A 25,000-nucleotide genomic window follows, 5' to 3' on the forward strand; every position below is an offset into this window, starting at 1 on the left:
TGGGGGTGTGGTGTGTGTGTGTGTGTGGGAGGGGGGGGGGGGGGAGGGGGGATGTGGGGGGACTGTTGGTCTTGTTCGGTCTGGTCACTTGTTTCTCGGTTCATGTTGTGTACGGTAGCGATGTCGTTGATCTAAATGTCTCTGTATTTTATTTCTTGTATTTACTTATTTGTTATTATCAACTAACTAACTAAAATGTTTTATAAATGAATAAATAGTCTATTCTGTTGATTTTACAGGTCCACAATGACCCAGACTGCCGCTCGTCTCCCTACTCCTGCACGCGGTCAGTTAGTCTCTTCCTGCCCTGGGAAGGAGAGATCAGGTTGCACAGGTCCAAAGTTACCTTCAAGGGACAGAGGTAATCGATTGATTTGATCAACTGATTGATTGGTTGATTGATTGATTACAGGTTCGTTTAATAAATGTTTTATAAGCAGATGTAAAATAAGAGCTGAGAAAGGTGTTAAAATGAAGTGCTCTCTGTTGTGACATCACAATGTGTTGTAGTGAGTCTGGTCTCCGTTGTGACTTCACAATGTGTTGTAGTGAGGCTGGTCTCCGTTGTGACATCACAATGTGTTGTAGTGAGTCTGGTCTCCGTTGTGACATCACAATGTGTTGTAGTGAGTCTGGTCTCCGTTGTGACATCACAATGTGTTGTAGTGAGGCTGGTCTCCGTTGTGACATCACAATGGGTTGTAGTGAGTCTGGTCTCCGTTGTGACATCACAATGTGTTGTAGTGAGTCTGGTCTCCAGACAACATATTGAGGTCTTGTCTCTGTGTTTTTACTCGGTCTTGACTCAGTCTCGAACAACGAGGTCTCGTAATTTCTTGCCGAGTCCAACCGGAGCCACCGGAGTGAAAATCATATAATTACCAGCTCTCATTGAGTCGGCCCATAAAACCTCTTCGCCATGGCCAAATATCCACACTCCTTTCATGACACAATATCTCATCGACTATTGAAACCTGCCTGGGCTTTCTACTTTACTCATAACATTACAGTCCTTTACTGTTGTTGAAAAAATATCCTCAAACATTGAGGCGGTGGTCAGAATGTCCTTGATTGGCTGGTCGATAAGACATTGTTTCACAGCTCTATTTAGTAAGAGGAGACCAGGGGGGAGATGGAATCTACTTAAGTCTTTTCATCTGTTATAGACCTGTTTCAAATCAAATTAAATCAGTGGGTTAGTGATTATGTGTAGAGTGTCTCTCTGTTTGTCCTCAGCATCCATTTCATCACCATTCGGAATATCTAAAGAGTGCATTTGTTCTTCTGAAATATGACCACAGAAATACTTGACATTTTGAGATCTTGTTATCATGGTGATTTGACACATTTACAACCGTGGTCTTGAAATTGGACTTGCATCGTTCTTGACTTGTGTTACAATAATGCTGGTACGAACTCGAACCCAGACGCAGTGAAACACAGCAAGCAGAGATAAGGGTACATCCAGATCTTTTACTTCAAGTCTTGGCGGAAAACAAGGCAAAAGCACAAGAGTAAACTAAACAAAACACGAGACCTAAGCACAGATACAGGACAACAGAGGAACCTGTTGAACAGAGAAGGTAATTAACCACAGGTGAAACCAATAAGTAATGATCAGGGTAACCGTGGAAACTAGAAAACAAGGTAAGGGTGCCGTCCAGCGGTAACTAATCAAATCGAACAGAAACTGTGACAACTTGGTCTCAGACCCCTCGTCCCTCTCCTGGTCTTGGTCTTGACCCGAACTGGAAGAGAGGTAGTGGGTGTGCAGGCTTTCAGGTGTCCAACTCCTGGTCTGTCTCAACTAATTGAGGTCCAGAATAAGAGTGAATGAAAGACCTACAATCGTGGCCAAAAGTTTTGAGAATGACACAAAATTACATTTTCACAAATCTGCTGCCTCAGTTTGTATGACGGCAATTTGCAATTTGCACTTCCAGAATGTTATGAAGAGTGATCAGATGAATTGCAATTAATTGCAAAGTCCCTCTTTGCCATGCAAATGAACTGAATCCCCCAAAAAATATTTCCACTGCATTTCAGCCCTGCAACAAAAGGACCAGCTGACATCATGTCAGTGATTCTCTCGTTAACACAGGTGTGTGTTGACGAGGACAAGGCTGGAGATCACTCTGTCATGCTGATTGAGTTCGAATAGACTGGAAGCTTCAAAAGGAGGGTGGTGCTTGGAATCAATGTTCTTCCTCTGTCAACCATGGTTACCTGCAAGGGAACACGTGCCGTCATTATTGCTTTGCACAAAAAGGGCTTCACAGGCAAGGATATTGCTGCCAGTAAGGATGCACCTAAATCAGCATCCAGAAAAAAGCTTGTCCGGAGAAGACAAGGTGAGCGCTACCATCAGTCATGTGTCATGCCAACAGTAAAGCATCCTGAGACCATTCATGTGTGGGGTTGCTTCTCAGCCAAGGGAGTGGACTCACTCACAATTTTGCCTAAGAACACAGCCATGAATAAAGAATGGTACCAACACATCCTCCGAGAGCAACTTCTCCCAACCAACCAGGAACAGTTTGGTGACAAACAATGCCTTTTCCAGCATGATGGAGCACCTTGCCATAAGGCAAAAGTGATAACTACGTGTCTCGGGGAACAAAACATTGATATTTTGGGTCCATGGACAGGAAACTCCCCAGACCTTAATCCCATTGAGAACTTGTGGTCAATCCTCAAGAGGCGGGTGGACAAACAAAACCCCACAAATTCTGACAAACTCCAAACATTGATTATGCAAGAATGGGCTGCCATCAGTCAGGATGTGGCTCAGAAGTTAATTGACAGCATGCCAGGGCGGATTGCAGAGATCTTGAAAAAGAAGGGTCAACACTGAAAATATTGACTCCATGCATCAACTTCATGTAATTGTCAATAAAAGCCTTTGACACTTATGAAATGCTTGTAATTATACTTCAGTATTCCATAGTAACATCTGACAAAAATATCTAAAGACACTGAAGCAGCAAATTTTGTGAAAATAAATATTTGTGCCATTCTCAAAACTTTTGGCCACGACTGTACACATTAGAGAACCCTGGTTGACTGATTTTACCCTCTCCTCTCCTCCTCTCCTCCTCTCATCCTCTCCTCCTCCCATCCTCCTCTCCTCCTTCTCTCCTCCGCCCATCCTCCTCTCCTCCTTCCCTCCTCCTCCCATCCTCCTCTCCTCCTTCTCTCTTCGTCCTCCTCTCCACCTCCTCCCGACCTCCTCTCCTCCTTCTCTCTTCGTCCTCCTCTCCACCTCCTCCCGTCCTCCTCTCCTCCTCCCATCCTTCTCTCCTCCTCCCGTCCTCCTCTCTACCTCCTCTTCTCCACCTCCTCCTCTCCTCCTCCCCTCCTTCTCTCCTCCTCTCCTCCTTCTCTCCTACTCCCATCCTCCTCTCCTCCTCCTCTCCTCCTCCCCTCCTTCTCTCCTCCTCCCGTCCTCCTCTCCTCCTTCTCTCCTCATCCTCTCATCCTCTCCGCCTTCTCTCCTCCTCCTGTCCTCCTGTCCTTCTCCTCCCGTCCTCCTCTCCTCCTTTTCTCCTCCTCCCGTCCTTCTCTCCTCCTCCCATCCTCCTCTCCTCCTCCTCCCGGAACTCCTCCTCCTCTCCTCTTCCCCTACTTCTCTCCTCCTCCCGTCCTCCTCTCCTCCTCCCGTCCTTCTCTCCTCATCCCCTCCTCCCATCCTTCTCTCCTCCTTCTGTCCTCCTCTCCTCCTCTCCTCCCGTCCTCCTTCTCTCCTCCTCCCACCATGCAGTGTCCAGCTGCCTCACCACATCCATGACGTGGAGCTGGAGAGGATCTCCCGCTATGTCTTGGTGACCCAACAACATGGCTTCACCCTGGCCTGGGACGGACACAGTGGCTCTGTCTACATCAAGCTCAGCCCAGAGTGGGTGGGCAGGACCTGCGGTCTGTGTGGCAACTTCAACGCAGACGTACAGGATGACCTGAAGACCAGCTACGGTAAGAACAGAGAAAGAGAGAACAGTAGAGGATGACCTAAAGACCAGCTACGGTAAGAACAGAGAAAGAGAGAACAGTAGAGGATGACCTAAAGACCAGCTATGGTAAGAACAGAGAAAGAGAGAACAGTAGAGGATGACCTAAAGACCAGCTACGGTAAGAACAGAGAAAGAGAGAACATCAGAGGAGGGACTGAAGACCAGCTACGGTAAGAACAGAGAAAGAGAGAACAGTAGAGGAGGGACTGAAGACCAGCTACGGTAAGAACAGAGAATGAGAGAACAGTAGAGGAGAGACTGATGACCAGCTACGGTAAGAACAGAGAAAGAGAGAACAGTAGAGGATGACCTAAAGACCAGCTACGGTAAGAACAGAGAAAGAGAGAACAGTAGAGGAGGGACTGATGACCAGCTACGGTAAGAACAGAGAAAGAGAGGACAGTAGAGGATGACCTAAAGACCAGCTACGGTAAGAACAGAGAAAGAGAGGACAGTCACAGGTCAGATCCAGTAATGGTGGCCCCTCCCTCTGGAAAGCTCACAGGGATGCAGGCTTTTGCTCCATCTCAGCTGTAACACACCTGATTCAGCTGATCAAGGCCCTGAAGAGCACCTTACTGCTACAATCAGCTGATCAAGGTCCTGAAGAGCACCTTACTGCTACAATCAGGTGATCAAGGCCCTGAAGAGCACCTTACTGCTACAATCAGCTGATCAAGGCCCTGAATAGCACCTTACTGCTACAATCAGCTGATCAAGGTCCTAAAGAGCACCTTACTGCTACAATCAGCTGATCAAGGCCCTGAAGAGCACCTTACTGCTACAATCAGCTGATCAAGGTCCTGAAGAGCACCTTACTGCTACAATCAGCTGATCAAGGTCCTGAAGAGCACCTTACTGCTACAATCAGCTGATCAAGGCCCTGAAGAGCACCTTACTGCTACAATCAGCTGATCAAGGCCCTGAAGAGCACCTTACTGCTACAATCAGCTGATCAAGGTCCTGAAGAGCACCTTACTGCTACAATCAGGTGATCAAGGTCCTGAAGAGCACCTTACTGCTACAATCAGGTGATCAAGGTCCTGAAGAGCACCTTACTGCTACAATCAGCTGATCAAGACCCTGAAGAGCACCTTACTGCTACAATCAGCTGATCAAGGCCCTGAAGAGCACCTTACTGCTACAATCAGCTGATCAAGGCCCTGAAGAGCACCTTACTGCTACAATCAGCTGATCAAGGCCCTGAAGAGCACCTTACTGCTACAATCAGCTGATCAAGGCCCTGAAGAGCACCTTACTGCTACAATCAGCTGATCAAGACCCTGAAGAGCACCTTACTGCTACAATCAGCTGATCAAGGTCCTGAAGAGCACCTTACTGCTACAATCAGCTGATCAAGGCCCTGAAGAGCACCTTACTGCTACAATCAGGTGTGTTAGAAGTAGGGCTGGAACAACATCTTGTAGCGGTGGTAACGTTCTGCTGTGCTCCGCCTGTCTTCCCATACAGGTGTGGTGACGGAGGACCTGTCCATGTTTGGGAACAGCTGGGTGGAGGAGGAGCTTCACCAGGTCAGGTGTCCCATGGTGCCCTTCATGTTCCCCTCGTCCTGCGCCTCACGTGACCCACACATCCTACTGGTGAGTAACCCTGACCCTCACATACTACTGGTGAGTAACCCTGACCCACACATGCTACTGGTGAGTAACCCTGACCCACACATACTACTGTTGAGTAACCCTGACCCACACATACTACTGGTGAGTAACCCTGACCCACACATACTACTGGTGAGTAACCCTGACCCACACATACTACTGGTGAGTAACCCTGACCCACACATACTACTGGTGAGTAACCCTGACCCACACATACTACTGGTGAGTAACCCTGACCCACACATACTACTGTTGAGTAACCCTGACCCACACATACTACTGGTGAGTAACCCTGACCCACACATACTACTGGTGAGTAACCCTGACCCTCACATACTACTGATGAGTAACCCTGACCCACACATACTACTGGTGAGTAACCCTGACCCACACATACTACTGGTGAGTAACCCTGACCCACACATACTACTGGTGAGTAACCCTGACCCACACATACTACTGGTGAGTAACCCTGACCCACACATACTACTGTTGAGTAACCCTGACCCACACATACTACTGGTGAGTAACCCTGACCCACACATACTACTGGTGAGTAACCCTGACCCACACATACTACTGGTGAGTAACCCTGACCCACACATACTACTGGTGAGTAACCCTGACCCACACATACTACTGGTGAGTAACCCTGACCCACACATACTACTGGTGCGTAACCCTGACCCACACATACTACTGGTGAGTAACCCTGACCCTCACATACTACTGGTGAGTAACCCTGACCCTCACATACTACTGGTGAGTAACCCTGACCCACACATACTACTGGTGAGTAACCCTGACCCACACATACTACTGGTGAGTAACCCTGACCCACACATACTACTGGTGAGTAACCCTGACCCTCACATACTACTGGTGAGTAACCCTGACCCTCATATACTACTGGTGAGTAACCCTGACCCTCACATACTACTGGTGAGTAACCCTGACCCACACATACTACTGGTGAGTAACCCTGACCCACACATACTACTGGTTAGTAACCCTGACCCTCACATACTACTGGTGAGTAACCCTGACCCACACATACAGGTGGGGAATAACCCTGACCTTAACCCTCACATACAGGTAGTGAATAACCCTGACCCTGACCATAACCCTCACATACAGGTAGTGAATAACCCTGACCCTGACCTTAACCTCACATACAGGTAGTGAATAACACTGACCTTAACCCTCACATACAGGTAGTGAATAACCCTGACCTTAACCCTCACATACAGGTAGTGAATAACCCTGACCCACACATACAGGTGGGGAATAACCCTGACCTTAACCCTCACATACAGGTAGTGAATAACCCTGACCTTAACCCTCACATACAGGTAGTGAATAACCCTGACCCACACATACAGGTAGTGAATAACCCTGACCTTAACCTCACATACAGGTAGTGAATAACCCTGACCTTAACCCTCACATACAGGTGGGGAATAACCCTGACCTTAACCCTCACATACAGGTAGTGAATAACCCTGACCTTAACCTCACATACAGGTAGTGAATAACCCTGACCTTAACCTCACATACAGGTAGTGAATAACCCTGACCTTAACCTCACATACAGGTAGTGAATAACCCTGACCTTAACCTCACATACAGGTAGTGAATAACCCTGACCTTAACCTCACATACAGGTAGTGAATAACCCTGACCCACACATACAGGTGGGGAATAACCCTGACCTTAACCTCACATACAGGTAGTGATTGTGTTAAGAAGACATCTCTGGTGCTGCTATCTGCCAAGTCTCTGCTTGGACCAGTGGTTCTCAGTCTCTACCTGAGGGACCACAATTATTTAAAAAGGACATTTTTGAATCTTTAACACTTTTTTAGTTTTAATTATCCTAAATTGAACTACTCTAACTCTGTGTGTGTTCTTTATTTTCCTGTTCTGGGTTTGTGTGATTCATTTCCTGTTCTGGGTTTGTGTGATTAATTTCCTGTTCTGGGTTTGTGTGATTAATTTCCTGTTCTTGGTTTGTGTGATTAATTTCCTGTTCTGGGTTTGTGTGATTAATTTCCTGTTCTGGGTTTGTGTGATTCATTTCCTGTTCTGGGTTTGTGTGATTAATTTCCTGTTCTGGGTTTGTGTGATTAATCTCCTGTTCTGGGTTTGTGTGATTAATTTCCTGTTCTGGGTTTGTGTGCTTATTTTCCTGTTCTGGGTTTGTGTGATTAATTTCATGTTCTGGGTTTGTGTGATTAATTTCCTGTTCTGGGTTTGTGTGATTTATTTCCTGTTCTGGGTTTGTGTGATTTATTTCCTGTTCTGGGTTTGTGTGAGGTAAACTTGGACCTTGTGCTTACTTTGTTTTCACCGTGACAGAAAGTGGAGGAGGTGTGTGCAATGCTTCTGGAGGAACCATTTACAGGCTGTCATGAGTTTGTCAGTCCTCTGTCTTACATGGCTAGCTGCTCCAACGACCTCTGTCTGTAAGTACTGACTAGTCACCTACGACCTCTGTCTGTAAGTACTGACTAGTCACCTACGACGTCTGTCTGTAATTAATAACTAGTCACCAACGACCTCTGTCCAAGTTTAACTAGTCACCAACGACCTCTGTCTGTAAGTACTGACTAGTCACCAACGACCTCTGTCTGTAATTAATAACTAGTCACCAACGACCTCTGTCCAAGTTTAACTAGTCACCAACGACCACTGTCTGTTAGTAATAACTAGTCACCAACGACCTCTGTCTGTAAGTACTGACTAGTCACCAACGACCTCTGTCTGTTAGTAATAACTAGTCACCAACGACCTCTGTCTGTTAGTAATAACTAGTCACCAACGACCTCTGTCTGTTAGTAATAACTAGTCACCAACGACCTCTGTCTGTTAGTAATAACTAGTCACCAACGACCTCTGTCTGTAAGTACTGACTAGTCATAAACGACCTCTGTCTGTAAGTAATAACTAGTCACCAACAACCTCTGTCTGTAAGTAATAACTAGTCACCAACGACCTCTGTTAGTAATAACTAGTCACCAACGACCTCTGTCTGTTAGTAATAACTAGTCACCAACGACCTCTGTCTGTTAGTAATAACTAGTCACCAACGACCTCTGTCTGTTAGTAATAACTAGTCACCAACGACCTCTGTTAGTAATAACTAGTCACCAACGACCTCTGTTAGTAATAACTAGTCACCAACGACCTCTGTCTGTTAGTAATAACTAGTCACCAACGACCTCTGTCTGTAAGTAATAACTAGTCACCAACAACCTCTGTCTGTAAGTAATAACTAGTCACCAACGACCTCTGTTAGTAATAACTAGTCACCAACGACCTCTGTTAGTAATAACTAGTCACCAACGACCTCTGTCTGTTAGTAATAACTAGTCACCAACGACCTCTGTCTGTTAGTAATAACTAGTCACCAACGACCTCTGTCTGTTAGTAATAACTAGTCACCAACGACCTCTGTCTCTTAGTAATAACTAGTCACCAACGACCTCTGTTAGTAATAACTAGTCACCAACGACCTCTGTCTGTAAGTAATAACTAGTCTACAACGACCTCTGTCTGTTAGTAATAACTAGTCACCAACGACCTCTGTTAGTAATAACTAGTCACCAACGACCTCTGTCTGTTAGTAATAACTAGTCACCAACGACCTCTGTCTGTAATTAATAACTAGTCACCAACGACCTCTGTCTCTTAGTAATAACTAGTCACCAACGACCTCTGTTAGTAATAACTAGTCACCAACGACCTCTGTCTGTAAGTAATAACTAGTCTACAACGACCTCTGTCTGTTAGAAATAACTAGTCACCAACGACCTCTGTTAGTAATAACTAGTCACCAACAACCTCTGTTAGTAATAACTAATCACCAACAACCTCTGTCTGTTAGTAATAACTAGTCACCAACGACCTCTGTCTGTTAGTAATAACTAGTCACCAACGACCTCTGTTAGTAATAACTAGTCACCAACGATCTCTGTCTGTAAGTAATAACTAGTCTACAACGACCTCTGTCTGTTAGTAATAACTAGTCACCAACGACCTCTGTAAGTAATAACTAGTCACCAACGACCTCTGTCTGTAAGTAATAACTAGTCACCAACGACCTCTGTTAGTAATAACTAGTCACCAACGACCTCTGTAAGAAATAACTTGCCACCAACGACCTCTGACTGTTAGTAATAACTAGTCACCAACGACCTCTGTCTGTTAGTAATAACTAGCCACCAACGACCTCTGTCTGTAAGTACTGACTAGTCACCAACGACCTCTGTTAGTAATAACTAGTCACCAACGACCTCTGTTAGTAATAACTAGTCACCAACGACCTCTGTTAGTAATAACTAGTCACCAACGACCTCTGTCTGTTAGTAATAACTAGTCACCAACGACCTCTGTCTGTTAGTAATAACTAGTCACCAACGACCTCTGTCTGTTAGTAATAACTAGTCACCAACGACCTCTGTTAGTAATAACTAGTCACCAACAACCTCTGTTAGTAATAACTAGTCACCAACGACCTCTGTCTGTTAGTAATAACTAGTCACCAACGACCTCTGTCTGTTAGTAATAACTAGTCACCAACGACCTCTGTCTGTAAGTAATAACTAGTCACCAACGACCTCTGTTAGTAATAACTAGTCACCAACGACCTCTGTTAGTAATAACTAGTCACCAACGACCTCTGTCTGTTAGTAATAACTAGTCACCAACAACCTCTGTCTGTTAGTAATAACTAGTCACCAACGACCTCTGTCTGTTAGTAATAACTAGTCACCAACGACCTCTGTAAGTAATAACTAGTCACCAACGACCTATGTCTGTTAGTAATAACTAGTCACCAACGACCTCTGACTGTTAGTAATAACTAGTCACCAACGACCTCTGTCTGTTAGTAATAACTAGTCACCAACGACCTCTGTCTGTTAGTAATAACTAGTCACCAACGACCTCTGTCTGTTAGTAATAACTAGTCACCAACGACCTCTGTCTGTTAGTAATAACTAGTCACCAACGACCTCTGTCTGTTAATAATAACTAGTCACCAACGACCTCTGTCTGTTAGTAATAACTAGCCACCAACGACCTCTGTCTGTAAGTACTGACTAGTCACCAACGACCTCTGTAAGTAATAACTAGTCACCAACGACCTCTGTCTGTTAGTAATAACTAGTCACCAACGACCTCTGTCTGTTAGTAATAACTAGTCACCAACGACCTCTGTAAGTAATAACTAGTCACCAACGACCTCTGTTTGTTAGTAATAACTAGTCACCAACGACCTCTGTCTGTTAGTAATAACTAGTCACCAACGACCTCTGTCTGTTAATAATATCTAGTCTACAAATACTACAACTAGGAACATTTCTAGAATCATTTTTGTACGTGATGAAAACTGCAAAATGGAAACTTCTTCATCCCTTCCACTGTAAGTGTTTTGTCTGTGTTGTAAACTACATCCCTTCCTCTGTAAGTGTTTTGTCTGTGTTGTAAACTACATCCCTTCTACTGTAAGTGTTTTGTCTGTGTTGTAAACTACATCCCTTCCACTGTAAGTGTTTTGTCTGTGTTGTAAACTACATCCCTTCTACTGTAAGTGTTTAGTACGTGTTGTAAACTACATCCCTTCCACTGTAAGTGTTTTGTCTGTGTTGTAAACTACATCCCTTCCACTGTAGTGTTTTGTCTGTGTTGTAAACTACATCCCTTCTACTGTAAGTGTTTAGTACGTGTTGTAAACTACATCCCTTCCACTGTAAGTGTTTTGTCTGTGTTGTAAACTACATCCCTTCCTCTGTAAGTGTTTTGTATGTGTTGTAAACTACATCCCTTCCACTGTAAGTGTTTTGTCTGTGTTGTAAACTACATCCCTTCTACTGTAAGTGTTTTGTATGTGTTGTAAACTACATCCCTTCCTCTGTAAGTGTTTAGTACGTGTTGTAAACTACATCCCTTCCTCTGTAAGTGTTTTGTATGTGTTGTAAACTACATCCCTTCCTCTGTAAGTGTTTAGTACGTGTTGTAAACTACATCCCTTCCACTGTAAGTGTTTTGTCTGTGTTGTAAACTACATCCCTTCCACTGTAGTGTTTAGTACGTGTTGTAAACTACATCCCTTCCTGTAAACTACATCCCTTCCTATGTAAGTGTTTTGTCTGTGTTGTAAACTACATCCCTTCCACTGTAGTGTTTTGTCTGTGTTGTAAACTACATCCCTTCTACTGTAAGTGTTTAGTACGTGTTGTAAACTACATCCCTTCCTGTAAACTACATCCCTTCCACTGTAAGTGTTTAGTACGTGTTGTAAACGTCAGTGTAACATCCTGTCTTCCTGCCGACCCGTCTTTGGCTTCTGTTCAGTGTAACATCCTGTCTTCCTGCCGACCCGTCTTTGGCTTCTGTTCAGTGTAACATCCTGTCTTCCTGCCGACCTGTCTTTGGCTTCTGTTCAGTGTAACATCCTGTCTTCCTGCCGACCTGTCTTTGGCCTCTGTTCAGTGTAACATCCTGTCTTCCTGCCGACCCGTCTTTGGCTTCTGTTCAGTGTAACATCCTGTCTTCCTGCCGACCCGTCTTTGGCTTCTGTTCAGTGTAACATCCTGTCTTCCTGCCAACCCGTCTTTGGCTTCTGTTCAGTGTAACATCCTGTCTTCCTGCCGACCTGTCTTTGGCTTCTGTTCAGTGTAACATCCTGTCTTCCTGCCGACCCGTCTTTGGCTTCTGTTCAGTGTAACATCCTGTCTTCCTGCCGACCCGTCTTTGGCTTCTGTTCAGTGTAACATCCTGTCTTCCTGCCGACCAGTCTTTGGCTTCTGTTCAGTGTAACATCCTGTCTTCCTGCCGACCCGTCTTTGGCTTCTGTTCAGTGTAACATCCTGTCTTCCTGCCGACCCGTCTTTGGCTTCTGTTCAGTGTAACATCCTGTCTTCCTGCCGACCAGTCTTTGGCTTCTGTTCAGTGTAACATCCTGTCTTCCTGCCGACCCGTCTTTGGCTTCTGTTCAGTGTAACATCCTGTCTTCCTGCCGACCAGTCTTTGGCTTCTGTTCAGTGTAACATCCTGTCTTCCTGCCGACCTGTCTTTGGCCTCTGTTCAGTGTAACATCCTGTCTTCCTGCCGACCTGTCTTTGGCTTCTGTTCAGTGAAAGCGTTGTATTCTGTTTTTTTATCTTGCCCTGAATGAAGGTCGGGTCCCAACGGTGATGTGGTATGCCAGGTGTTCACAGAGTATGCCCGGGTCTGTGCCCACGCCGACCACCCACTGACGGACTGGAGGACTCACATACCACAGTGTGGTAGGTACCCTTCATAACGTTATTTACCCATACCCGCAGGCAGGATACACTGTAGTTAGTTTTAGTGTAGATAATTAAGTGTCGTTTCAGTTGGCTTGTTGCCCCCCCCCAAAAAAATATTATTCCTTCAAGTCACATGGTATGTAATTACACGAAACAAACCACAAGACAAATTTAATGTCAAACATTTGTGATGCTACCTCCTGTCTCGTGATGTCACTTCATGTCCCGCTAATGTCACTTCCTGTCTCGTGATGTCACTTCATGTCCCGCTAATGTCACTTCCTGTCTTGTGATGCTACCTCCTGTCTCACGGTGTCACTTCCTGTCTTGTGATGCTACCTCCTGTCTCGTGATATCACTTCATGTCCCGCTAATGTCACTTGCTGTCTGGTGATGCTACATCCTGTCTCACGGTGTCACTTCCTGTGTTCCCCAGCGATGCCGTGCCCTCCAGGTCTGCAGTATAAGGAGTGCATCACCTGCTGCCCTGTGTCCTGTAACGTGGACAGAATGTGTATCGACAACAAGCTGCAGTGTCTAGACGGATGCTACTGTCCCGACGGTGAGACTTACTCTCCTGTTGGTGATTACAGTTACTTTACTTTGTAATACTCTTTACATTAAAGGCACTGCGACTTGAAGAAGGCCTGTGAGCCGCAACGCGTTGGTACCTTTCTCTGTTTTGAACATGGAATAGAGGCTTAAATAATATAATAAATAATAATATAATACTAATAATAATAAAATAAAGTACTTTTGTTTGTTTTTGAAGTTTGATGCTTTGACACAGCTGCAACTTGGTTAGTTAGTTATTCCCCGTTCTCCCATGAGCACCTCTCTTTGTCTTCATACGTGATTACAAAGCAGCTTCAGTCTTGCATTTTGAAGACTTTATAAAATAATACTTTATTAAATAATACTTTATAAAATAATACGTTATAAAATAATACTTTATAAAATAATACTTTATAAAATAAGACTTTATTAAATAAGACTTTATTAAATAAGACTTTATAAAATAATACGTTATAAAATATTAATTTATAAATAAGACTTTATTAAATAATACTTTATAAAATAATACGTTATAAAATATTAATTTATAAATAAGACTTTATTAAATAATACTTTATTAAATAATGCTTTATAAAATAATACTTTATAAAATAATACTTTATAAAATAAGACTTTATTAAATAATACTTTATAAAATAATACTTTATAAAATAATACTTTATAAAATAAGACTTTATTAAATAATGCTTTATAAAATAATACGTTATAAAATATTAATTTATAAATAAGACTTTATTAAATAATACTTTATAAAATAATACGTTATAAAATATTAATTTATAAATAAGACTTTATTAAATAATACTTTATTAAATAATACTTTATTAAATAATGCTTTATAAAATAAGACTTTATTAAATAATACTTTATTAAATAATACTTTATAAAATAATACTTTATAAAATAATACTTTATAAAATAATACTTTATAAAATAATACTTTATTAAATAATACTTTATTAAATAATACTTTATAAAATAAGACTTTATAAAATAAGACTTTATTAAAGAAGACTTTATTAAATAATACTTTATTAAATAATACTTTATTAAAGAAGACTTTATAAAATAATACTTTATAAAATAAGACTTTATTAAAGAAGACTTTATTTAATAATACTTTATTAAATAATACTTTATTAAATAATACTTTATAAAATAATACTTTATAAAATAATACTTTATTAAATAATACTTTATTAAATAATACTTTATAAAATACTACTTTATTAAATAAGACTTTATTAAATAATACTTTATAAAATAATACTTTATAAAATAAGACTTTATTAAAGAAGACTTTATTAAATAATACTTTATAAAATACTACTTTATTAAATAAGACTTTATTAAATAATACTTTATAAAATAATACTTTATAAAATAAGACTTTATTAAAGAAGACTTTATTTAATAATACTTTATTAAATAATACTTTATTAAATAATACTTTATAAAATAAGACTTTATAAAGGGGTTGGAAAGAGTTTAGAAGAAGTAGTTTTTATACCGTTAGTCATTTGTTTGTGGATAGTTTCTGAATCTTTAATAAACAGTTAATAACTAATTGGTTAATTTCAATTAACGAGTTAAAACATTAATTCCAAAGGTGTAAAATCTACTTATTAACCCTTTACAAACCACCTGTCTTCCACACTCTCCCCATATCCCCTCTCTCTGAGTTAGACCTATTAGAGACCCATATTCCAACCCATCTCTCAATGCCTAGACCAACTGAATTCTCTGTCTGTCTCCTATTCCTCTCTCTGTCTGAATGTCTCTCTCCCAGACCTGATCTATGAGGAGGGAAGTTGTGTGAAGGCCTCAGACTGTCCCTGTGAATACCACGGCATGGTCTATCCCTCTGGACAGACAGTTCAGGAGGAGTGTAACAACTGGTAGGACATCTCTCTGTGATCTCATCTCTCTATCATCTCTCTATCATCTACTCTCTCTATAATCTCTCTCTCATCTCTATATCATCTCTATATCATCTCTCTATCATCTCTCTATGATCTCATCTCTCTACCATCTACTCTCTCTATAATCTCTCTCTCATCTCTATATCTTCTCTCTATCATCTCATCTCTCTATCATCTCATCTCTCTTTCATTGAATCTATCATCTCATCTCTATCATCTCATCTCTCTATGATCTTGCTATGATCTCATCTCTCAATCATCTCATCTCTCTATCATCTCTCTATGTTCTCATCTCTCTACCATCTACTCTCTCTATAATCTCTCTCTCAACTCTCTCATCTCTCTATCATCTCTCTATGATCTCATCTCTTTATCATCTCATCTCTCTATGATCTCTCATCTCTCTATCATCTCTCTATCATCTCTCTATCATCTCTCTATCACCTCATCTCTGTATCATCTCATCTCTCTATCATTTCTCTATGATCTCATCTCTCTATCATCTCTTATGGTCCTCTCATATCACCTTCTCCAGCTGTAAGTGGATGCAATGTTTTGATGTTTGGTGGTTAGGATTGATGTTCTAACCCAAACATGACATCAAAACCCGCACAACTATGGAACCATTTATATTTAGGCTCCTACATCAATATATTGTCCCCTGCTGTCTTCTTCGTTTCCTTTAAATCCCAGGCATCTCAGATCCAACCAGGATTAAGTCATGTGACTATGATGACTGACGTTTATTTCCCAGAGGTCTTTGGTGATTAGGACAGTCTTTCATGTACCCATAGTACACCTGTGATCACGTCTCCCGTTTCTCTCTCTCTCTCTCTCTCTCTCTTTCAGCACGTGTGTGGGGGGAGTGTGGAACTGCACAGAGTACAGCTGCCCAGGTTCACATCTTTACTTTGTACTATAGACTATGCCAAACTAATTTCCCCTTGGTGATTCTTCAGGTACAATCTCATCTCGTCTCTAGACATTATGCATGTGGTACATGAGAAAGGAGCTAGGCTGCTAAGGCTTTTTTTGTATTTAACTAAATACAGTTTTGTTCTGTTTTGAATGCAGACTGCAGTGTTCGTCACTTGATGTGCTTTCTCCTCTTCTCTCTCTCTCTCTTTCGCTCTCTCTCGCTCTCTCTCTCTCTTTCGTCTCTCTCTCTCTCTCTCTCCCTCTCTCTCTCTCTCCCTCTCTCTCTCTCTCATTCTCTCTCTCTCTCTCTCCTTCTCTCTCTCTCTCCCCTTCACTCTCTCTCTCGCTCTCTCTCTCCCCTTCTCTCTCTCTCCTTCTCTCTCTCTCTCCTTCTCTCTCTCTCTCTGTCTCTCTCCCTCTCTCTCTCCTTCTCTCTCTCTTCCCTCTCTCAGGAGAGTGCTCTGTGACTGGGGACATGTACTTCCACTCGTTTGACGGCAGGATGTTCACCTTCCCAGCTTCCTGTCAGTATGTCCTGGCTAAGAGTCGGAACTCAGGGAAGTTCACTGTCACCATTCAGAACGCCCCGTGTGGACCCGTAAGTTTAATAACGATACCTTTAAACCCTTTAATATGTTGTTAAACCCATAGAGAAGACTGATACACACCATTATAGTCTCTACAAGACAACCCATAGAGAAGACTGATACACACCATTATAGTCTCTACAAGACAACCCATAGAGAAGACTGATACACACCATTATAGTCTCTACAAGACAACCCATAGAGAAGACTGATACACACCATTATAGTCTCTACAAGACAACCCATAGAGAAGACTGATACACACCATTATAGTCTCTACAAGACAACCCATAGAGAAGACTGATACACACCATTATAGTCTCTACAAGACAACCCATAGAGAAGACTGATACACACCATTATAGTCTCTACAAGACAACCCATAGAGAAGACTGATACACACCATTATAGTCTCTACAAGACAACCCATAGAGAAGATGTCACGGTCGTCGTTCGGAGTAGACCAAAGCTCAGCGTGGTTAGAATACATTATTTTAATGAAAGACGAAAAAATACTAAATACACTGAACAAACTAAACAAAACAATAAACGAATAACTACCGTGAAGCTATACTGAGAACTGTGCTGAACACAAGCAACGAACGTAGACAATCACCCACAACCCACAATGACTAAACAAGCTACCTAAATATGGTTCCCAATCAGAGACAATGACTAACACCTGCCTCTGATTGAGAACCATATCAGGCCCAAACACAGAAACAGACAAACTAGACATCCAACATAGAATGCCCACTCAGATCACACCCTGACCAAACAAAACATAGAAACATACAAAGCAAACTATGGTCAGGGTGTGACAGAAGACTGATACACACCATTATAGTCTCTACAAGACAACCCATAGAGAAGACTGATACACACCATTATAGTCTCTACAAGACAACCCACAGAGAAGACTGATACACACCATTATAGTCTCTACAAGACAACCCCTAGAGAAGACTGATACACACCATTATAGTCTCTACAAGACAACCCCTAGAGAAGACTGATACACACCATTATAGTCTCTACAAGACAACCCCTAGAGAAGACTGATACACACCATTATAGTCTCTACAAGACAACCCATAGAGAAGACTGATACACACCATTATAGTCTCTACAAGACAACCCATAGAGAAGACTGATACACACCATTATAGTCTCTACAAGACAACCCATAGAGAAGACTGATACACACCATTATAGTCTCTACAAGACAACCCATAGAGAAGACTGATACACACCATTATAGTCTCTACAAGACAACCCATAGAGAAGACTGATACACACCATTATAGTCTCTACAAGACAACCCATAGAGAAGACTGATACACACCATTATAGTCTCTACAAGACAACCCATAGAGAAGACTGATACACACCATTATAGTCTCTACAAGACAACCCCTAGAGAAGACTGATACACACCATTATAGTCTCTACAAGACAACCCATAGAGAAGACTGATACACACCATTATAGTCTCTACAAGACAACCCCTAGAGAAGACTGATACACACCATTATAGTCTCTACAAGACAACCCCTAGAGAAGACTGATACACACCATTATAGTCTCTACAAGACAACCCATAGAGAAGACTGATACACACCATTATAGTCTCTACAAGACAACCCATAGAGAAGACTGATACACACCATTATAGTCTCTACAAGACAACCCCTAGAGAAGACTGATACACACCATTATAGTCTCTACAAGACAACCCATAGAGAAGACTGATACACACCATTATAGTCTCTACAAGACAACCCATAGAGAAGACTGATACACACCATTATAGTCTCTACAAGACAACCCATAGAGAAGACTGATACACACCATTATAGTCTCTACAAGACAACCCATAGAGAAGACTGATACACACCATTATAGTCTCTACAAGACAACCCCTAGAGAAGACTGATACACACCATTATAGTCTCTACAAGACAACCCATAGAGAAGACTGATACACACCATTATAGTCTCTACAAGACAACCCCTAGAGAAGACTGATACACACCATTATAGTCTCTACAAGACAACCCCTAGAGAAGACTGATACACACCATTATAGTCTCTACAAGACAACCCATAGAGAAGACTGATACACACCATTATAGTCTCTACAAGACAACCCATAGAGAAGACTGATACACACCATTATAGTCTCTACAAGACAACCCCTAGAGAAGACTGATACACACCATTATAGTCTCTACAAGACAACCCCTAGAGAAGACTGATACACACCATTATAGTCTCTACAAGACAACCCATAGAGAAGACTGATACACACCATTATAGTCTCTACAAGACAACCCCTAGAGAAGACTGATACACACCATTATAGTCTCTACAAGACAACCCCTAGAGAAGACTGATACACACCATTATAGTCTCTACAAGACAACCCCTAGAGAAGACTGATACACACCATTATAGTCTCTACAAGACAACCCATAGAGAAGACTGATACACACCATTATAGTCTCTACAAGACAACCCCTAGAGAAGACTGATACACACCATTATAGTCTCTACAAGACAACCCCTAGAGAAGACTGATACACACCATTATAGTCTCTACAAGACAACCCATAGAGAAGACTGATACACACCATTATAGTCTCTACAAGACAACCCACAGAGAAGACTGATACACACCATTATAGTCTCTACAAGACAACCCATAGAGAAGACTGATACACACCATTATAGTCTCTACAAGACAACCCCTAGAGAAGACTGATACACACCATTATAGTCTCTACAAGACAACCCATAGAGAAGACTGATACACACCATTATAGTCTCTACAAGACAACCCATAGAGAAGACTGATACACACCATTATAGTCTCTACAAGACAACCCATAGAGAAGACTGATACACACCATTATAGTCTCTACAAGACAACCCATAGAGAAGACTGATACACACCATTATAGTCTCTACAAGACAACCCATAGAGAAGACTGATACACACCATTATAGTCTCTACAAGACAACCCATAGAGAAGACTGATACACACCATTATAGTCTCTACAAGACAACCCATAGAGAAGACTGATACACACCATTATAGTCTCTACAAGTGGTAGAAAATAGTAGAACATTTGTCGAAATGAAGCCTCAATAAAAAAAAGTATTTTTCAAGTTGATTGGAAATGACTACGTTGGACATCTAAGCAATATTCAGCGAATGTTCTATGATGTTGATGTGATGTCATGCCTGTCACAGCTGACTTTCAAACTGCTGCGCTATGTGTTTCTCTGCCTTGTGACGACATGAAAACAAAGCCGACCAATCAGGTTTGATCGTAAAATAGAGAAACATTTGGCTCCTCTTAAAGTTCACATCATTATGTCGGAAAAGGGTCTCTCTCTCTCTCTCTCTCTCTCGCTCTCTCTCTCTCTTTCTTTTCCTCTGTCTCCCTCTCCCTCTCTGTCTCTGTTTTTCTCTCTCTCTCTCGCGCTCTCTCTCTCTCTGTCTCTCTGTCTCTGGTGGCATTTTTCTCCTGAAACCTGATGTCTGTGAGGAGTAGACAGATGAAAGGACCTGGGAGCTGTGTTTGTGTCCTGATCAAACCATCTAATATGTCTGACAGATACAACATGAAATGCTACAAAAGACTGACAGCTTCTCTTCCTCAAAGCCTCCAATTTCCCAGCAATCATCAGCCACTGACATCCTCAACTCAACACTCAACGCAGTAGCAAGCAGGCCACAGATTACCATGTCAAACACAGGCATTCTAGAGGGCCAACAGGGCTGTGGATGGCTTTATAGGGGAGATTAAGGAAGTGGGAAGGTGGTGGAGAGAGAGAAAATATATATATTTGGAGAGAGAGATGGAGAGAGGCCAGGCTGTGTGAACACAGGAGGTGGTGGAGAGAGAGAGAGATGGAGAGAAGCCAGGCTGTGTGAACACAGGAGGTGGTGGAGAGAGAGAGGGAGAGACGGAGAGGGAGATGGAGAGGGAGAGAGAGAGGAGGAGGAGGAGAGAGGGAGAGGGAGAGAGAGAGGAGGAGGAGGAGGAGAGAGGGAGAGAGAGAGGGAGAGAGAGAGATGGAGAGAGGCCAGGCTGTGTGAACACAGGAGGTGGTGGAGAGAGAGAGAGATGGAGAGAGGCCAGGCTGTGTGAACACAGGAGGTGGTGGAGAGAGAGAGGGAGAGACGGAGAGGGAGATGGAGAGAGAGAGGAGGAGGAGAGAGGGAGAGGGAGAGAGAGAGGAGGAGGAGGAGGAGAGAGGGAGAGAGAGAGGGAGAGAGAGAGGAGGAGGAGGAGGAGAGAGAGAGACCAGGCTGTGTGAAAGCGTCAGGTGAAATGGTCTGTCGGCTGCTCAGCTGTCTCTGCCGCTAATGAAAGACTCGATTCATACAGAGCGGATCACTTACTGTCACAGCCCCATGGACCGGGCGGTGAGCGATCTTAAGAAACGCTTCAGTCCTGCAGAAAGACTCCCGAACCAAACCCATCTCAAACAAATATATTACAGCGCATGTATCATTGGCAAGTGATATAAGCTCTAACTATTTAGCTTTCAGAGACAACAGTGGGGGGGGGGGTCTTTAGAAAAGGGGCAAATTGTACCATTTGCCCCCTCCCCCCTGATCTGTCCCCTCACCTCATCCCTGTATCTGAATTGCTGCAATTAGGTTCCACTCTTTATCTGGCCATCTTGTCTCAATTGCAGCATTTGGACGGGTCTTGTATCCAATCAGTCAGCCTGGTCATAGACGAGGACCCACGGACTGAGATCACACTGACCCACCTAGGAGAGGTCTTCATGGCAGGACAGTACCGCATCTCTCTGCCCTATTCAGACGGTAGGTAACTCACAATCACACACTACTGAACAGGTGTTACTCCTGTGGCACAACTATCAGGGTTATCGGGTGGATGGAGAAGAACTGGATACCGAGGTTAGAAAATAACATTTCAGCACGTTGGTGATCTTGATGTTCATCTCTCTCTCTCTCTCTCTCTCTCTCCCTCTCCATCTCTCTCTCTCTCCATCTCTCTCTTTATCTCTATCTCTCTCTTTATCTCTCTTTATCTCTCTCTGTATCTCTCTCTCTCTCTATCCCCCCTCACTCTCTTTATCTCTCTATCTCCCTCTCTCTCTCCCTCTCTTTATCTCTCTCTCTTTATCTCTCTCTCTTTATCTCTCTCTCTCTCTCTTGCTCTCTCTCTCTCTCTATCCCCCCTCTCACTCTCTTTATCTCTCTCCCTCTCCGTATCTCTCTCTTTATCTCTCTCTGTATCTCTCTCTCTATCCCCCCTCACTCTCTTTATCTCTCTATCTCTCTCTCTTTCTCTGTCTCTCTCTATATCTCTCTCTCTGTCTCTATCTCTCTCTCTCTCTCTGTCTCTCTCTATATCTATCTCTGTTTCTCTCTCTGTCTCTCTCTATATCCCCCCTCTCACTCTCTTTATCTCTCTCTCTCTCTGTCTCTCTCTATGTCTCTCTCTATATCTCTCTCTGTCTGTTTCTCTCTCTGTCTCGTGGAGCATCAAGATCACCAGTGTGCTGGATCTTCTTTTCAACCTCATATCAATATCATGCCTCGACATTGTCTGTCCAGATCTATGTTCTTTCAGCACTACGGACTGGGTCTGAGTGAGCTGTATTGAAGTGTATTGAATGACAGTTGCTGTCTCTAGACAGGACTCTTATCAGTAAACAGACCGGACTCAGGGCCACTGTGTTAATGATGTATTATGTTGTATTTGCAAAATGGATTTCTTCTGTGTTTTTGTTCTCGTGGTTGTTAGCGTTTTCATTCCCATGGTTTGTAATGGTAACCAGCAGTAAACTGTTTTATGTGTGCTTTGTGTAGAAGTATGTGGAACGGTTCAGGAATCACATCACCTCATTTAGTCTGATGTATCCATCCATGTATCCATCCATGTATCCATTTATTAAGTGTTTACAGGCGAAACACCATCACTATTACCATGATTATTACCATGATTATTACCATGATTATTACCATGATTATTACCATTATTATTACCACCATTATTACCATCATTATTACCACCATTATTACCACCATTATTACCATTATTATTACCACCATTATTACCATCATTATTACCATCATTATTACCATCATTATTACCATTATTATTACCACCATTATTACCATCATTATTACCATCATTATTACCATCATTATTACCATCATTATTACCATCATTATTACCATCATTATTACCACCATTATTACCATTATTATTACCATTATTATTACCACCATTATTACCATCATTATTACCATCGTTATTACCATCATTATTACCACCATTATTACCACCATTATTACCATTATTATTACCACCATTATTACCATCATTATTACCATCATTATTACCATCATTATTACCATCATTATTACCATCATTATTACAATCAAATTGGATAAAAAAAAGCAAAAACATACAAGCATAAATCATATTTATCATACCGTGATAATATTATCATAAAATCACACCGTGCTTCTACACCTGCATTGCTTCCTGTTTGGGGTTTTAGGCTGGGTTTCTGTACAGCACTTTGAGATATCAGCTGATGTATGAAGGGCTATACATTTGATTTGATTTGATTTGATTTATATTTCATGTTTTTACAGGTTTTTATAGTCTACTCCATGTTTTAATCAGAGCCTCTAGACCAGTAGAGACTTCTCTAGACCAGCAGAGACTTCACTCAACCAGTAGACTTCTCTAGACTAGTAGATACTTCTCTAGACCAGCAGAGATGTCTCTAGACCACTATAGACTTATCTAGACCAGTAGAGACTTCTCTAGACCAGTATAGACTTCTCTAGACCAGTAGAGACTTCTCTAGACCTGTATAGACTTATATAGACCAGTAGACACTTCTCTAGACCAGTATAGACTTCTTTAGACCAGTAGAGACTTCACTAGACCATTATAGACTTCTCTAGACCAGTAGAGACTTCTCTAGACCCGTATAGACTTCTATAGACCAGTAGACACTTCTCTAGACTAGTAGAGACTTCTCTAGACCAGTAGAGACTTATCTAGACTAGTAGAGACTTCTCTAGACCAGAAGATACTTCTATAGACAAGTAGACACTTCTCTAGACCAGTAGAGACTTCACTAGATCAGCAGAGACTTCTCTAGATCAGCAGATAATTCTCTAGACTAGTAGATACTTCTCTAGACTAGTAGAGACTTCTCTAGACCAGTAGAGACTTCTATAGACCACTATAGACTTCTCTAGACCAGTAGAGACTTCTCTAGACCAGTAGAGACTTCTCTAGACCAGTAGAGACTTCTCTAGACCAGTAGAGACTTCTCTAGACTAGTAGATCCTTCTCTAGACCAGTAGAGACTTCTATAGACCACTATATACTTCTCTAGACCAGTAGAGACTTCTCTAGACTAGTAGAGACTTCTCTAGACCAGCGTTGACTTCTATAGACCAGTAGAGGCTTCTCAAGACTATTAGACACTTCTCTAGACCAGTAGAGACTTCTCTAGACTAGTATATACTTTTTGAGACCTGTAGAGGCTTCTCTAGACCAGTATAGACTTTTTGTGACCTGTAGTGGCTTCTCTAGACCAGTATATACTTTTTGAGACCTGTAGAGGCTTCTCTAGACCAGTCTAGACTTTTTGAGACCCGTAGAGACTTCTCTAGAACAGTATAGACTTTTTGGGACCTGTAGAGACTTCTCTAGACCTGTAGAGACTTCTCTAGACCAGTAGAGACTTCTCTAGACCAGTAGAGACTTTGCACTTTAGACTCCCTCCCCCTTTAATCACATCCCTATTGTTTCCCCAGAGGTGTTCCACATCCAAGAGCTGTCCTCCATGTACCTGCAGGTGCGTACTGCTCTGGGTCTGCATCTGCAGTACAGCTGGAGGGAGTTCCGTCTCTACCTGCAGGTGGATGAGCTGTGGAAGGGCGACACGGTGGGGCTCTGTGGAACCTTCAACGGAAACATCCAGGACGACTTCCTGTAAGTGTGTCTGGATTGGATGGCTTGTAACGTTTTCAGATACTGATACAGAAACATGTT

General features: G+C 42.3%; 1 protein-coding gene across 1 annotated transcript in view; it reads left to right on the forward strand.

Annotated features, from left to right (window-relative positions):
• LOC110509293 (otogelin-like) overlaps positions 1-25,000 on the forward strand; it is a 113,161-nt gene that overhangs the window by 5,939 nt on the left and 82,222 nt on the right. The window contains exons 4-13 of the mRNA XM_036981806.1: positions 240-361; positions 3,761-3,969; positions 5,478-5,716; positions 12,840-12,918; positions 13,358-13,483; positions 15,287-15,395; positions 16,269-16,315; positions 16,790-16,935; positions 21,639-21,771; positions 24,763-24,940. Coding sequence (XP_036837701.1) covers positions 240-361; positions 3,761-3,969; positions 5,478-5,716; positions 12,840-12,918; positions 13,358-13,483; positions 15,287-15,395; positions 16,269-16,315; positions 16,790-16,935; positions 21,639-21,771; positions 24,763-24,940 — 1,388 coding nt within the window. The remainder of the gene's footprint in view (positions 1-239; positions 362-3,760; positions 3,970-5,477; positions 5,717-12,839; positions 12,919-13,357; positions 13,484-15,286; positions 15,396-16,268; positions 16,316-16,789; positions 16,936-21,638; positions 21,772-24,762; positions 24,941-25,000) is intronic.

This window comes from Oncorhynchus mykiss, chromosome 6 (assembly GCF_013265735.2).
Source record: "Oncorhynchus mykiss isolate Arlee chromosome 6, USDA_OmykA_1.1, whole genome shotgun sequence".
Classification (NCBI taxonomy): Eukaryota; Metazoa; Chordata; class Actinopteri; order Salmoniformes; family Salmonidae; genus Oncorhynchus; species Oncorhynchus mykiss.